The sequence below is a fragment of the Garra rufa genome, chromosome 8 (genome assembly GCF_049309525.1).
Source record: "Garra rufa chromosome 8, GarRuf1.0, whole genome shotgun sequence".
In the NCBI taxonomy this organism is placed as follows: Eukaryota; Metazoa; Chordata; class Actinopteri; order Cypriniformes; family Cyprinidae; genus Garra; species Garra rufa.
The window spans coordinates 829,970-846,519 of record NC_133368.1 but is presented as its reverse complement, the minus strand read 5'-3'; the positions used below and the strand labels follow the sequence as shown (position 1 = coordinate 846,519).

The following is a 16,550-nucleotide window of genomic DNA, read 5'->3' as shown; positions in this document are numbered from 1 at the left end:
ATGCGTGGTTATTGAAAATCTAAAGTTTTGAAGTCACTGAAATAAGGCCATGAAGCACATACAGGACATTTCTTTACAAGACTTTAGATAATTGGATGTCGTAGGCTAGAATTTTTTCAACCAAATGATGTGAAAATCATCTCGTTCACTCGTTCAGAGAAAACAATATATTGATTTAAATTTTATAAAACATGTTTTGTGATCGAAAGGGATTATTCATAGGTGTGGCAATGACCCATGAATATTTAGCAATTCACACCTGAAAGACAAAAGGGCCCTCCCTAATGGCCCCATCAATGACTGGCTTGACTATAGCAAGTAAGGAAACAATGTGAGAAGATTCAGAGAATGGAGTTGTAGATTATTTTTATTTTATTTACTATCACTGTATAAACAAAACATACATAATGAAGGTCCAAGACACATTATTGAGCTCCCTCATCTAACCACACAGATGTGCACAGACTTTGTGGCATTTCTGAAAACTTCTTCTGAATTCTGTTCAACAAATGAAACAAATCTTACCTGCTATTTTGTGTGCCCTTAAAAAAATACAAAAAAAGTCAAAAACTTGTTTTACACTAGAATATCAGTGTAGTTGAACATCTCAAGTTTCTAGTGCTCTCAGAGGAAAACAGTTTGAAGGGACTCATGGGAAAGAGGGCAGGATTCATCTTTTGAGCAGGTTTGAGATCACTACAAAAACAAAACAAACCAAAAATCATATCAGGATCATCTGTCAGATTACAGTCTATACTCTAGAATTTGTACTAATGTAAAAAAGGACATGTAATATCTAAGAAACTAATAATTATCGTTTAGCACTATATTACTAATAAACGTGATGTAAACACACATTCAGTGTAAGCACTCATATTACTTTTACACTGTTATACAGTAAAATAAATAAATAAAGTATGATTCTACATTCATAAAGATATCGTCATAAATGCATCTCACAGTCATAATTACATCGTTTTTCTAGAACATTATAAATATCCTGCCATTGTAAGAGATGCAATGCAATCAAACGTACTTCATAATGTTTCATTTGATAAAGTCAGGAATTTTAGTTTGGAATAAGTCTAACTAGTAAAATGTGTACATGTTTTGTCAAAGTAAATAACAGCGAAAGCTAGTAGGAAAATGAAAGTAAGACTTACTCATGTAAATGTCTCCTCCTGCTGGGTTTGCGTCGCATCGCGTCCTTCTTAGGATTGGGGTAAATATAAGTCTTATTCCTCACAGCATATCTTCATTCAGTAACAAACTGTAACCAAGATGAACTTGAAGTCATGTTGCTTTGTTGCGGTGATGTGGGAGTTTCCTCGCGTACAGATACTCCGGTCCTTGCCGCGCTAGTAGCACATGGCTAATTTGCATGGCAAAAGATTTCGCGATAGTGGGCGCTTTCAGTAGATACCACTTTTATGTTTGTGTGCTAAATATTCACCGTGTTTGAATGATATAAGTGACGCATTTCTAAAAGCAGTTCACGGAGACAGAGAAAACAGAAATCACCCTGTTTGTTTTCTTTATTCTAAATAAAAAAACACAACTTTCTGCTGTTCTTTTGAGTGTGCCCAAATAAAAGTACACGCTTTACAGTTTCCATTGATGTATATCTCTAATGTGTATGACTTAAACCGACAGAGCATTTTTAGTGTCTTTTGCGCTGATCTTAAAAAAAGTAGGTTGGTCACGCCGGCGTAACCGTCGGCCCCAGAGGGTTAAAGGTGCACCCCAGAAAAAAGCAATGCGTGGAGGAGTGGAACTTGAGCCAGTGGTTCTTTGCCACTATGCTGAGACCTTCAGTGTTGATGTACTTCCATGCGGTCTCATCATCCACCCTGAAGCGTGGGGTGGTAGACCCAAATGAAGACCCTCCCTATGTCCTGGTAGAAGTTAAGTGCCCTGATGTGAAAGACATATGAGAGGCATCACACACTGAATTTGCTGAGGGCCAAGCAAAACTAAGGACATCACACACCTACCACTTAAGTCCAGGGTCAGCGGATGGTCACTGGCTTAGCTTGGTGTGATCTGGTGACAAATTTTTGCTGTGCCTGCTCTTGTTGAGTGGCAAGGTTAAGAAGTGGCCGATGTTACTGGCCAGTGAGCAGGAGGAGGTAGTGGCCGATGTTACCTGCAGGTAAACTGGGTGAGAATGATGGCACTTGGTGACAGGGAGAAGAGGTTGTTACTAGCTGGTGTTATAATGTCAGAAAGTATTAAGAAGAGCACCTGAAAAATAGCAGGCTGCAGAATCTTCACTCCATCCAATATTTTATCTCACCTTCAAGATCTAAAGTACCCTGGTAATTTGCCATCATGCAACAGCAGGACCATATCTGATTGACTGTGCCTGCTAAAGTGAGGGGAACAGGGGAATCACAAATGTGGTACTCTTTTACTTGTCTTATTGCACATTCAACAAGGATGCAGAGTCTGGCAATGGCCTGGGTTCTCTCTGTTTTCTCTCCTAAACTGGTCTCTGTGCCCCTCCAATCAAAGCTTTGAAGGTGGTATGGATCTTGTAGGATGAGAATGTTTCCAAGTGGAGGGTAATTGCCTCTGGGCACTCACATCTGAACACTGTACGATCAATAATGGCCCTCACATTTGGGCAGCACTGCTGAAATTTCACAGGCATCGTCAGGCAACTTACCTGCTCCCGGGACATCCAGATTTGAACTGATCCGAACCCAAGGTATAAGTAGTTTGCCCACGTTATTATAACTCGACACTAGGCCCAGATGGTGTGACACCACCCTGTCTGAAAACCTGTGCTAACCAGCTGACCCACATCTTTTCACAGATCTTCAACAGATCACTAAAGCTATGTGAAGTCCCTTCCTGCTTCAAACACTCTACAATCATCCCTGTCCCAAAGCAACATCTTTGTTGGTCTGGAACAACATTGTGAATAACCAATCAGATTTGAAAAAAACAGTTTATAGTTTTTGTGAAGTTTAGGCTTACAATCAGTTTTTGGTGCTTGTACATCAGTGTCAGTCATCTATCATATCCTCTGATTTTAGGGATTACTCAGGGGTAAGGTTAGGTTTAGGTGTGGGAATGTGGTCAAAATTAAATTTTTGGATTAAAATGTTATTCCAGGGTCAACAATATATGTTAGTCACATCTAACTCAGCAATATCAGGACGTGCCACTGTAGCCACGCGATCCAGATCAGATGGTCACTGCAGCCGACCAAGACGTATCCACTTCAGATGGTGGTTCAGCACCTAGAGATGCCCTCGACAGGCCTGAATGTCAGTGGAGATCACGTCAACTAGATGAGTCCTAGAGACAGATCCCCTCCGAAGAACTTGTGATCTAGACGGCCATCAGGACAAGACTACCAAAACCAGGTAAGTTCTCTGAACATCTGACTTTGTTGCAACCTAGAATTCATCTGGCCAGAGGAGAATGGCTGTAAAGCTGCTTTGACAGAATACACACTGTAAAAAGTGCTATTTAAATAATGGTGACTTGTTTGTGGATTTCAGCTCAGCATTTAACACTATCATTCCAAACTATCCTGGCTGTCCGTGGCCACCTCCATCTGTCAGTGGATCAACACCTGGAAGCAAGAATATTAAATGTAACATGCAACTTATGCACAGGAAGAAAGAGTCTCTTCACATCGGTGGCAAGTAATTCTAATCTAATGAATCACCTCAATTCATTACATGCCACCACATAATTTGTGGCTAGAAGTGAAAATTTGTGGCTATGACGAGAAGCATAATTTATTTTAGACTTGTTTGTTTGCAAGTTATGACCTGTGCAATCAATACTAAAATTTCTAAACCATCTATTGTGTTATTGTTCCACTATATTAATGACAATATATTCCATTATACATTGAATTTAATAGGTGTCTCTCACATTGCCCACATAGCAAAATTTCAATAGTGTATGATGTTTTATAATAACAATGTATTCTATTTAGAGTCTATTTAATATTGGGGCATCCAGGTTATTCAACATATATGAACATTTGCCCAACACCGCTAAAGATGCACTGAATAATTCAACACAATGCTCATCATGTAGTTCGCCATTTTATTTATACTGTGACATTTTGCAGTAAGACAGAAATGTAATATTTTGATTCCAGGTTACCAGTAAAAACAGTGTCTCCACACAATTGAAATTAGAATGTGTCTACTGTAAATATTAGAAAGCATGGCAAGAAAGAAGACAGATACAGAAAATCATTTAAAGAAAAAAAAGATTAAAAAAAATTAACAATACAAATAAAAGACATGGCTATGAAGATGCCACAACACATTCAGTTGTGGTGTGAGCGCAGACCTAATGTCAATATGTTGGTGATTTTTGAAATCGTTTCTTCAGATAAACCTCGTCACAGTCACACTTTATTTTCCAAAATGATCTTGAAAGCCCTCTCTTCAGGTTTCCTTTAACAATGAAACATTTTGCACGATGATATCATATAAAATAGTTCTTCCCTGAGTGAAATCTCTTGTGGGTTTCTTCACGATTCCACACGTATTTCATATGAATCTTAAAGCGATGGTTCGGAGTAGATTTGACTTCATTGCTATGCACTTCAAAGCCCATCTAAATACCCCATCCGAAGTTTTGTTTACCTTAGTCGAACATTGATGGAGATAGGTCAGCTTGATGAATGTCTTGCTACTGCCGTACATGGAACATGTGATGTATCTGGTAAATTGCACCACTAAACGTGCAAGTAATCTTACCAAACTTCTACAGTAGTGTAAACAGGGTATGTACTCACAAAACGCTGCATTGGAAAATTTGTTAGTCCACCATGAGTGTATTAAAAACAACTTTTACGCGATCCCTACTGGTCTCAAAAATCCAAAATGGCGACACGTCGACGTCACTTCCCTGGTTTGGGAAAAGCACGTAAAAATCCACCTACTTCGTCTGTGTGCATGTCAACTTCCTGTCAGAAAGCGATGCATCTAACGACGAATGCAATGATATTTTGTTGATAAAACAATTTACAAAGACTAAGTGAAAGTAAGTTGTTAATACTTCAGGGGAAAAAAATGTGGATATTCTAAACCAGGTGATGTCGTGACATGCACACAGACGTGCTTTTCCCAAATCAGGGAAGTGACGTCGACGTGGATTTTTGAGACTAGTAGTGATCGGTTAACAGTTGTTTTTAAAACACTCACGGTGGACTTACAAATTTTCTGATGCAGCGTTTTGTGAGTACATACCCTATTTACACTACTGTAGAAGTTTGGTAAGATTACGTGCACGTTTAGTGGTGCAATTTACCAGATACATCACATGTTCCATGTACGGCAGTAGCAAGACATTCGACAAGCTCACCTATCTCTGTCAATGTTCGACTAAGGTAAACAAAACTTCGGATGGGGTATTTAGATGGGCTTCGGAGTGCATAGCAATGTAGTCAAATCTACTCCGAACCATCGCTTTAATATTTTCTATTTGTGAGAAGCTCGTCTCTTAGGCTTCTCTAAAGTGTGTTGTTTTTTCATGTGAGCATTGAGGATACCTTTATGACTGAAACTCTTTCCACACTGAGAACATTTCCAGCATTTCTCTGCTGAGTGAGTCTTCATGTGGTAATTAAGTTTTATCTTTAATATGAAACTCTTCCCACACTGATCACATTTGAAGGGCTTCTTTCCAGTGTGAATGATCTTGTGACACTTAAGGCTAAATTCTGATGTGAGGCTCTTTCCACAATGATCACATGTGTACAGCTGCTTTCCAGTGTGGTAATTACGGGAGTGTAAATGTGTGAAACAATACTCGCAAGAGTAAGGCTTCTTTCTAGTGTGGATTCTCATGTGACCTTTAAGATTTCGTTTAACAGGGAAACTCTTTCCACACTGTTCACAAGTATAAGGCTTCTCTCCGGTGTGAATGCTCATGTGGGAATTAAGGGTGGTTTTCTGTGTAAAACTCTTTCCACACTGACAGCAAGTGAAAGGCTTCTCTCCTGAGTGAGTTCTCATGTGTCTTTGCAGGTGTGCTTTTTGAGTGAAACCATTTCCACACTGTTGGCAGGTGAAAGGCTTCTCTCCTGAGTGAGTTCTCATGTGATTTTTAAGGTGTCCTTTTTGGTTGAAACCATTTCCACACTGTTGGCAGGTGTAAGGCTTCTCTGCCGAGTGGGTTCTTGTGTGCCTTTTAAGGGCTCCTTGTTGGGTGAAGCTCTTTCCACACTGTTGGCAGGGGTATGGTCTCTCTCCAGTGTGAACTCTCACATGCACTTGAAATATTCGCTTTTCATTGAAACTCCTCCCACAATGATGGCAGGTCAAAGAGCTATTAGATTTGGTTTTCCGACCTCTTTTTTGTTCAGAAGTCCCTTTAGTCTGTTTAGCTTTTGTATCATTGTGTTTCTGATCTGTTTGTTCCATTTCATTCTGATCTTGATTCTCTTCTTTCAGCACCAGTAGGTCTAAAGCAAAAACCCAAAACAATAGAATTTAACCACAGTTTCAAGTCACAAAGCAAAAGAGGTGAAAACCGAGCATATAAGCCTTTAAAAGCTGATGGCAGCATCTGGACCAAAAAGCTGCACTTAAACACTGAAACCAAGATATACATGATATACACAGATAAACAATACGTAATCAAAGCATGGTTTGCATACCATTTATAATATCAGTTATGCTGATAGGCTTGCTTTGATTTGGAATACAGCAGTCTGAGGACAGCCATGTTCCAGTCTGGCGTCTATGACTGTTGGGTTCCCCTTAGGCACAAGCTCTCTCAGATAAGCATTGACTGTTTGTTTGGAGTCTGCTGTTTGAGGATAGCTGCGTTCCAGCTCAGAGACTGCTCCCCCTTGTAGGGTCTCTAAGTAGTGGTTGAACCCTTTGTCTAGACTGCGCTGTCTCCCCTGTTCAGATTTTAATGTGGATGGTCCACTTCATGACCTGGGCAAACTTCAGCCTTATCTGAGGTAAATGCCACCTAGAGTTATGTCCATTGCTTGCATCAGGACCTTGATCTGGACTAATGTTTTTTGTGGCATTGAATTTCACCTCAGCAGAATTTAGCAAAACAGCTGTTTTACAATAAAACACTACATATTATTGGCCATTGCTGACTACTGGAAGACTACACTACTAAATACTTCGCCATAACTACTGCTTTATGAAGGTCCTCTATAACTGTACCACAGTACAATACAGACTGGGCCTAAAATTAACACTCACCAAGCTCCAAGTGCAAGTAAATATTGGCATTGGTGAGTATATGTAACCGTGCCAGTCTTGGTTAGCTGTTCTGTTATAAAATAGAAGAGCGAATTAAATAGCGGAATACAAACGGTTGATGAGGTCAAAACAGTTTGATGGCTACCTTATTCCTAGACAAGGTTTTAAAACTTTTTAAAGATATTGCCCCTGCAGAAAAAAAACAGCATATGCTGGTTAGGTATGTTTTGGTGCTGGGATGCTGGTTTTAGCTGGTTTATGCTGATCCTTTGCTGGTTTACGCTGGCCCTTTGCTGGTCTACGCTGGTCCATGGCTGGTTTACGCTGGCCCTTTGCTGGTCTACGCTGGCCCTTTGCTGGTCTACGCTGGCCCTTTGCTGGTCTACGCTGGTCCATAGCTGGTTTACGCTAACCCTTTGCTGGTTTACGCTGGCCCTTTGCTGGTCTACGCTGGTCCATAGCTGGTTTACGCTGACCCTTTGCTGGTTTACGCTGGCCCTTTGCTGGTCTACGCTGGCCCTTTGCTGGTTGACGCTGGCCCTTTGCTGGTTTACACTGGCCCTTTGCTGGTTTACGCTGGCCCTTTGCTGGTTGACACTGGCCCTTTGCTGGTTTACGCTGGCCCTTTGCTGGTTTACACTGGCCCTTTGCTGGTTTACGCTGGCCCTTTGCTGGTTTACACTGGCCCTTTGCTGGTTTACGCTGGTCCATAGATGGTTTACACTGGCCCTTTGCTGGTTTACGCTGGTCATGTTGCTGGTCAACCAGCAAAGGACCAGCATAAACCAGCTAAAACCAGCATCCCGGCACCAAAACATACCTAACCAGCATATGCTGTTTTTTTCAGCAGGGGCTAGTGCTGCTTTATTTTGGTAGATTAACTTTTCCCTTCCTTATTATTCATAACCTGAGAATGTGGCGCCACACACCTGGGATTACAGTTCTCTGTATTTTAACGATAGATGGATAGAAGAGAGACTGGCTTGAATTTGACACTTTACCTCTATACTTTTTGCGGTGTGTAATTTTTCCACGCTCATGCTAATGGATTTGAGCGTTCATGTTTACACTGGGCATTCTCAACGATATACAATAAAATTATATTTAAAATTCAAACTTTAATAAGGAAAAGTGAACCATCAGTAAATAAGAACAAGTTAAATTACTAGCAATAGCATAAGTGTACAGAACATAATAAATAATAATAATTAATAAAAATAAAGAATGCTTCCATATTCTTTCGGGCAAAGAATTGACTCGGATCTCCATTCGATATAATAATAAACCTAAACATATTAAAGGTGCCATAGAATGTATTGATAGAATATTTTAAATTCTATCTCGTGTTCTGTTATTTCTTCCAATTTATTAGATGACATTAAAACCCAACACTGAAGTGGATTTTCTCAGGTGCAACTAGTATTTGTCTGGTCATGTGATCGTGATAAAATAAAACCACTCGTAGCAATTTCTTCATAAATACCAATCATTTCTGTAGAACTGGACATTTTAAGGATCAAATGAGTGAGTCAAGCATTAAGATTGAAAACCCACCTGTTTGTTTCTCAGTGTCTCCTTGTTTCAGACTAAACACTTCTTCAATCCTGAAGTCTTCACTCTCCTGTTTAATAATCGCCATCTTCATTAACACGTGGACCTCAGTCGCTTCAGCAGGAGATTTTCTGTGTGTGTTGACCTGTTTAAGATGAAGAGAAAACAAAATAAACCCAAACTAAACCTCTGTGTTTAGCTTAATATTTAATATTTAGTTGTGATATATGGCATTTCAGAATTTGTAGATATAAAGTTACACTTGCATGATAATATTGTCATTAAACTTGTTTGTGTTTGTTGTTCTCACTGTATTTACACTGTTTCAGCCGCAAAATCTCTCAAAACCAATCAATCACAGAGAGTGTTTATTCCCTTCAGACTATGTGTTCAAACAGAGCTGTGTTTCCCAATAGTATCATAAGAAAGCATTGATGCTTTGGGAACGGCAGCCCAGAACAACGCTTATCAGAAAACAGAAAATAAAACATGTTTGAGCTATTTCACAATAAACAAACTGAAATTGTAGCCTACGTAATTTGTGCCATTACATTTCTTTAAATTAACACTTAAAGCTCATTGATCATGTTTTGTAGTAATGTTAATATAAATGATACACTGTCAGAATAAAATGTTGTATTTTATGTGTGCAATGTCAGCCCGTTATCAAACGATGTATTTTCAACTATAGTTACCACTACAGTAAACATATTTTAACCAAGTTATTTGCATATTAAATGTTAAAATGCATTTCAAATATAAAGTTAAGGGTATAATTACATATTTTACTCTTATTAATTTAATAAATAATAATTTTAAAGTATCGGTATCGATGATACTGGCCTTAAAAGTATTGGTATTTTATCGAAAACGAAATAAGTGGCATCGCCCATTCCTACTACCAAGTAGAAACAGCTTATCATAGTACAGGAATAAACATTTTTAAATAAATTTAATAACTGAGCTACTGCAAGAGATTTTTAATGCTGAAAATCCATTTATCCTTTGCTGAAACGTCCGCGTATTTACGGAGAGCGCGGGTTATGGTTGCTTAGCAACGGCAGACGCCACTGGAACGCGAGCTAGGTTTGGAAATAAAGAGAAAGAGGCGTGCGTAGCGTTTTCCACGCGTTTTAGGCGCGACATGTGAACGCCCCCTTATACAGGGTTTTTAGCACTTAAAACTAAGTTACCTTGACACTGTTTTGTTGTGTGTGGTGACTCGAATCACTGAGTCATTTTAGGAATCGTTTGATTCAATTGAGGTTACTTTCTAATGTTTTTGAGAACTGAAATCAGACTTACATCTTCTCTTCCTCATGTGTGGAAACGTTTACTCACAAAATAACATCTATTCATGTTAGATAACGCATTACAGAGTTACATTCAAAAGCAAATAAGTAATATTGCCTCGCTTAAAAACTATGAAATTGACTGAAAGGTTTCAATCGGTTTAAATACGTACAAACACAGACCTTTCTTGAGCTGAATCACATCAGATGCGGGAGCGCGACGCAGCGTCATGACGTCACGCCGCCAGAGCAAAATAAAAGTCCCCTCTGCTCTTCAGAAAACCAGCTCAGTCACAATCAACAGCTTTTAACCACAAAAGAAATTACTTGTTTCATTATAAATTCACAAATGTAAATTCTCAAACTTTAAACCTGTCATTGTGGTCTTTTTAAGATATTTGGAAAATTATTTTAATTTGATTTCAATATCTAAAAATAAGAAAGCTATGAAAACTGTTCAAATTTGTTCTGCACTTAAAGTTTTTGTGTAAGGAATTTTATGTACAATGGCCCTTTTTTTTGCTTTGTTTTGTTTACTTTTCATTACTATTTGTTTACTTTTTTGTTGTTTGAATGTTTGTTATCTTTCAAGTATCACTACTGCTGATATTTGTACCGATTTGTATGACGATGATTTGATACAATAAAAAAAAAACAAAAAAAAAACAGCTTTGACACAGACACAGATTACAGAGCTTGAGCTATAATGATGCAGCTGTTCTTACAGTATGATGAAACATATTTAAGATAATAATATAAATGTTTTACTAATATAGTTATACTATTTGCTAATTGTCAGGGTTGTTTAAATGTAAATAATATCAATTTAGCTGGTTTAAGTTGCTGTTTATAGCTGTTTTCCCAGCCTGACCAGCTAAGACCAGCCTGGAAAAGTGGCCAAAACCCCTCTAAAACCAGCCAACAAGCCTAGGGGGGTTTTAGCTGTGTTTTACCAGGGTTGTTAGACACACACTCACATAAGTGTCAACTTTTTCGAAACTGAGATTTATACATTATCTGAAAGCTGAATAAATACGCTTCCTGTTGATGTATGGTTTATTAGGATAGGACAATGTTTGTCTGAGATACATCTGTTTGAAAACCTGGAATCTGAGGGTGCAAACAATCTAAATATTGAGAAAATCGCCTTAAGAGTTGTCCAAATGAAGTTCTTAGCAATGCATATTACTAATAAAAAAAAAATCAAGTTTTGATATATCTATGGTAGAAAATCTTCATGGAACATGATCTTTACTTAATATGCTAATGATTTTTGGCATTAAAGAAAAATGGATAATTTTGACCCATACAATGTATTTTTGGCTATTTCTACAAATATACCCGTGATACTTAAGACTGGTTTTGTTGTCCTGGGTCACATATTTAGATGATATTTAGATTATTGACTAAATAGCGCATTTTTTTGCACATTTAAAAACACACCACATCTGATCAACAACAGCAAAAGACCGGAACAAGAACCCAGGCAATCACCCTTCCATACATACATATTCAATTTACACCTGAATAAGTGGAAGATAAAAGATCATGTAAAATATACTTATATTAAAAGATATTAATAAAAGTTGAAATTAAACACTACATAAATGAAAATACGTCCATTACTAAAACATCACCTTTTTTACAATGTTAAGTACAGACTACATTTCCATGATTTTCATGTAGGGTTCTCAAAACTGATCAAAGTCTTTTTGCTTGCTCTTGGAAATATACGTTAGTCTTTCCAGTCCGATGCAGTTTAATACCTCTTTTTTCCCATTTTCAGGGATGGGGCATCCATACTCTTCCAGCATAACGCAATAACTCTTCTAGCTTGGAGGACACCAAAGTCAAGGAGTTTAGTCTGTTTTGATGTAAAATCAAGCGGATATATTTCAAGAACACAAAGTTTAGCATTTAAAGGAATCTTAGTATAGAACAATTATGACATCCACTTAATAAACTTAATTTTTGGACATTCCCAAAGGCAGTGATATAATGTGCCTTTATCCTCAATTTAGAAAACACATCTGGGATGTTAACAGACATATTAACCATTTTTATTAAAGTAATTTAAACCTTGTACTTATTGTCTGTGTTTGTGCTTTAAGACATGCATCTTTCCTCCAGTCTGCCTCATCAGTGTCTTCTTGTGTATCCATTTTCCATGCATTTAAATTTATCCAATGTGGATTTGGCCATTAAATTGTAATACGTAGATATATGTCCTCTTTTCTCCAAATTTTCAGAGTTAATGCCTCTAATTTTGATAAAGATGGTAATCTGTTCCTCTTTGGATGTCATGTAACTTTTTAACTGTAAATAGTTGAAAAAAATGTTTTTTAGGAATTGAGTATTTCTGGCATAAATGATTGAAGGAAAGTAGAACTCCATCTTCATATAAATCCATCAATTTCTGAATGCCGCTTGTACTCCACAACTTAAAGGTGCCCTAGAATGCATTGAGAGAATATTTTAAATTGTTCTCTGATATCTACATAGAAGGGATATGGTGTAGGAACGGGCAAAAATACTCCAGAAATGGTTTTACAGCTCCATTTACAACCCTAGAGCTCTGCTCTGATTGGCTGATCACAGAGCTGTTGAACTCAATAGCTCACACATGGATAAAATATATATTTAATTAGGAGCTCTAGCCGCTTTTCAAATGCGCTTTTAATATGCGGTTTGTTGAATCTGTCGTTTTGAATCGCCCACATTTTAGTCTCATTTCTGTGATTCATGTGCTCTTGTGTACAGTTATAATGCAGAGGGAGTGCTTCTTACCGCACAAGTTGAGCTGCTCCTCAGTGATTCTCCAGATCTGTAAATCATTCGCCATCATCAGGCAGTTATTTCTCTGTTTATGTGGTAAGTGAAATCCTATGTACTGCAATGTAACAGGCTAGCGCTAGCATTAAGCTAACCGTGTCCCTTCAGTGACTTGCCTTGTTTTACTGATGTGCTGACATTACCGATGATTGGACTATGCAAATGTTGGAGGCGTAACTATTAACGATCCCAGGAAAGTTTCGTAACAGTTGGTGTTATGTTGGAATTGACCTATTTTTCGGTGGTCTTTTGCAAACACTAGATTTATATAAGAAGGAGGAAACGATGGTGTTTGAGACTCACGGTATGTCATGTCCATGTACTGAACTGTTATTATTTAACTATGCCAAGGTAAATTCAGTTTCCCATTCTATGGCACCTTTAATAAACTTGTGTATTCTGAGTCAGTGTAGCAAAGATCCTGACTCACAATCTCTTTTTTTGGACAAGCCTTTAGAGAGAAATGCTTGTTTATGGATTACAAAATGAAAGAGGTATTGTTTTCGATTTGTTTTATTTCATTAAGTAATAGTTTAAAGCTTTCTATAGATATATTTGTTCAAAAACCAGACGGCAGAAAGCACATCACAAAAATTACAGATAATTTTAAATTGCTTCCACTAAAAAAAAAAAGTGATCGTGCTGGCGCTGTCACAATTCAGGCAGGAACAGACAAACAACAACGTAGTGGAACGAACAGTTTTTAATAATCCACAAGGAACACTGGAAACACAGGTAGGTAACATTAAGGTCCGACAAGACAGAAGGGTAAACACACATTAAATAGACAGACTGATTATCACACACAGGTGCAGACGATGAGGGATGGAGAGAAATGGATGAGAGAAACCAACTCAAAGTCCAGGGGTGTGACATTACCTCCCCCCTCCCGGAAGGCACGTCCTCGCGCCGACAAACAAGGGAATGTACAAAGTCTTAGAAGGGGGTTTTGGCGGAGGACGGACTCCCGGGAGGAGGGCAAAAGATGGAGTCCAGGGTGGTGACGGAAATGTCCATGGAGGTGATGATGGAGGGAGGAGCCAAGAAGGTGAGACCCAGACCACAGCCATGATGGAAACCCACGGTGGAGCCGATGGAGGGAGGAGCCATGGTGGAGGGAAGGCTGACGACTCCAGGGGGCCAACCGATGGAGGCGGAGCAGGTGGCGGTAGAGTCTGAGGCGGAGACGGAGAGCCGAGGATCCGGCGGGCCAAGGCGGAACCCAAGGCTCTGGCAAACAAGGCGGAGGCGGAGGTCCGCGGTGGAGCCGGAGCGACAGAGGACTGAGGCTGTGCCAGAGGAATGGAGCAGTTCCACGGAGCCGGTGGGATGGAGCGAAGAGGCGCAGCCGGAGGAGTGGAGTCCTGAGGCGAAGGTGGGATGACGACAGACCAGGGCGGAGCGGAAAGGACGATGGAGCCCGGTGGAGCTGGTGGACCGACGGGCAACGATGGAGACGAGGGAGCAGAGAGACGGGGTGGGGCCGCAGGGTCGGAGGGCCGAGGCGGAGTCCAGGACTCAGAGGCTGAAGGTGGAGATGAGGGATCCTCCAGCCATGACACCGATGATGACCTGCGGCGAACCCACTGCACAGATGGTGGTCTGAGGGTGAGCAGAGGGGACTGACAGGCAGCAGAGGTGGCATGTTTAAAACATTATGGCTATTGTAAAATATGAACTGAGGGACGGAGGGTGGGTGGGAAATTAACACTGACAGACAGTTCTTAGTTTGATCCTCAATATCTTCTTGTTTCAAAAGAATTCTGAAATTCTGAATGCAGAGACATTTACACAGAACACGAATACATATAATTAAAGAGCTGGTGGAAATTCAGGTTTTATTGTATGCATGAAAACACGTTTAAACGTATGCTGTCCTGTTTTTATCAGTTTAAATATGTACAAACACAGCTAGAGCAAAATAAATTTCCTCTCTGATCTTCTGAAAACCAGCTCAGTCACAATGAACAGCTTTCACAGATTACAGAGCTTGAGCTATAAAGATGAAGCATAACTTGAACATGTTTATAGAGTCATTTGTGCTTTTTGGCATTTATGAAATTATACAAAGGTTTTTGTCAAAGCAAATGATTCTCGCCAGTGATGTGCAGGGGCATTTTGAGGGCACTTTCATATTTAATTTTTTTTTTCTTAACACAACTTTGACTTACCAATTTATATTCCCTCACACTCCATCAATTGTTTCATTTTTTAACCCTCTGGGGTCTGAGGGTGTTTTGGGGCCTTGAAGAAGTTTTGACATGCCTTGACATTTGTGCTTTTTTAGTACCTTAATAACATATTAATGGCCTAAATCTAAATACATTTTAATCAGCACAAATTGGACTACAAAAATATGTAAGCAGCATGAATGTACATTTTTGAGTTTTTGAGAAAACAACGTTTATGCATGCTTAGTGAAAATCTAAATTTTTGAAGTCACTGAAATAAGGTCATGAAACACATACAGAACTTTTGAGAACTGGATGTGGTAGCCTAGAGTTTTTTCTACCAAATAATGTGAAAATCATCTAGTTCACTTCTTTATACAAAACAGCATATTGATTGAATTTTTTGAAGACACTTTTTGTTTAGAATGGCTGTATGCTAGAAGGCGTGAATGATCATGAATAATGCTGTGATTTACACCTGAGAAGACAAAGACCTGGATAATGAGCCGCATAATGAGCCATTCAGTCAGATGTTAGCAGAGGAACTAATGAAAGAATGAAGGAAAAATGTAAGGACAAAATAAATATATATAGTGTTTTTTTTTTGTAGCGTATTTTGAATATATTTAACTATCACGCAAAATAACTTGAGATTCACTTGTGAGTGCAGTTAAACTTTTTATTAGGAACAAAAGTTATAAACAACACAGAAGTTACACCCTCACTTATGGTCCTAAAAGAACGTTTTAAACAATTCTTAGCATTTATTTCATAAAGTCTATGCATACTTGATGAAGAAACAGAATGGCAATAACTAGGAAAGTATATTCTAATACCATCAACCACAGATAATATTACAATACACATAACAAAAGTACAATTTCTTTTAAACCCATACAGGAAGATTTACTTACTGTTATCCCAGTGTTTCTAAACAAAATATAACTAACATCTGCGAAATACTACATGTGCACTTACTCAGTATACTTGTCCAGCGAACGCAAAACTGAACGACTCTCACGTGACTTTCTTGCGCAAGACGCTGGTGATGAAGCACAGTCCTAAAAGATAATTGAAAGTTATTACCAATGAGCAATTGCCAGCTGATAATAAAGGATAAGAAAGGACGCGTGTATACGTCTGTCAATGGGTCACTTCTCGGTTACACCTCAGACAATCGCGAATACCAATGACCTGCTATAACACATTCAGAACATTTACACCTGAGCAGATATTCGCGAACAGAAGCTTAGTGAACAATTTCACAGTTTAAAAAAAAAAAAAAGTCTTAACATTACAAAATGTAAAATAAAAAAATTATATTTTTACGTGATATCGTAGTATACTAATACATTTGTTTATACATAGCATGGTTTATATATGCGCTTTGTTCAAAACTATAGAGAGATTTCATATTTCAGCAAGTTTTACTCTGAATAGCTGATTTTAGTTTTACAATAGGCTGTTAGAAAAGATCTAACTTTAAATATGTAGCT

General features: G+C 38.6%; 1 protein-coding gene across 1 annotated transcript in view; it reads right to left on the bottom strand.

Annotated features, from left to right (window-relative positions):
* Nucleotides 1-4,057: 4,057 nt before the first annotated feature.
* LOC141340785 (uncharacterized) overlaps nucleotides 4,058-16,550 on the bottom strand; it is a 33,668-nt gene continuing 21,175 nt past the window's right edge. Inside the window, exons 9-10 of the mRNA XM_073845880.1 lie at nucleotides 8,763-8,904; nucleotides 4,058-6,445 (exon numbers count right to left, since the gene is read on the bottom strand). Of these exons, the coding sequence (XP_073701981.1) occupies nucleotides 5,460-6,445; nucleotides 8,763-8,904 (1,128 nt within the window). The 3' untranslated portion in view covers nucleotides 4,058-5,459. The remainder of the gene's footprint in view (nucleotides 6,446-8,762; nucleotides 8,905-16,550) is intronic.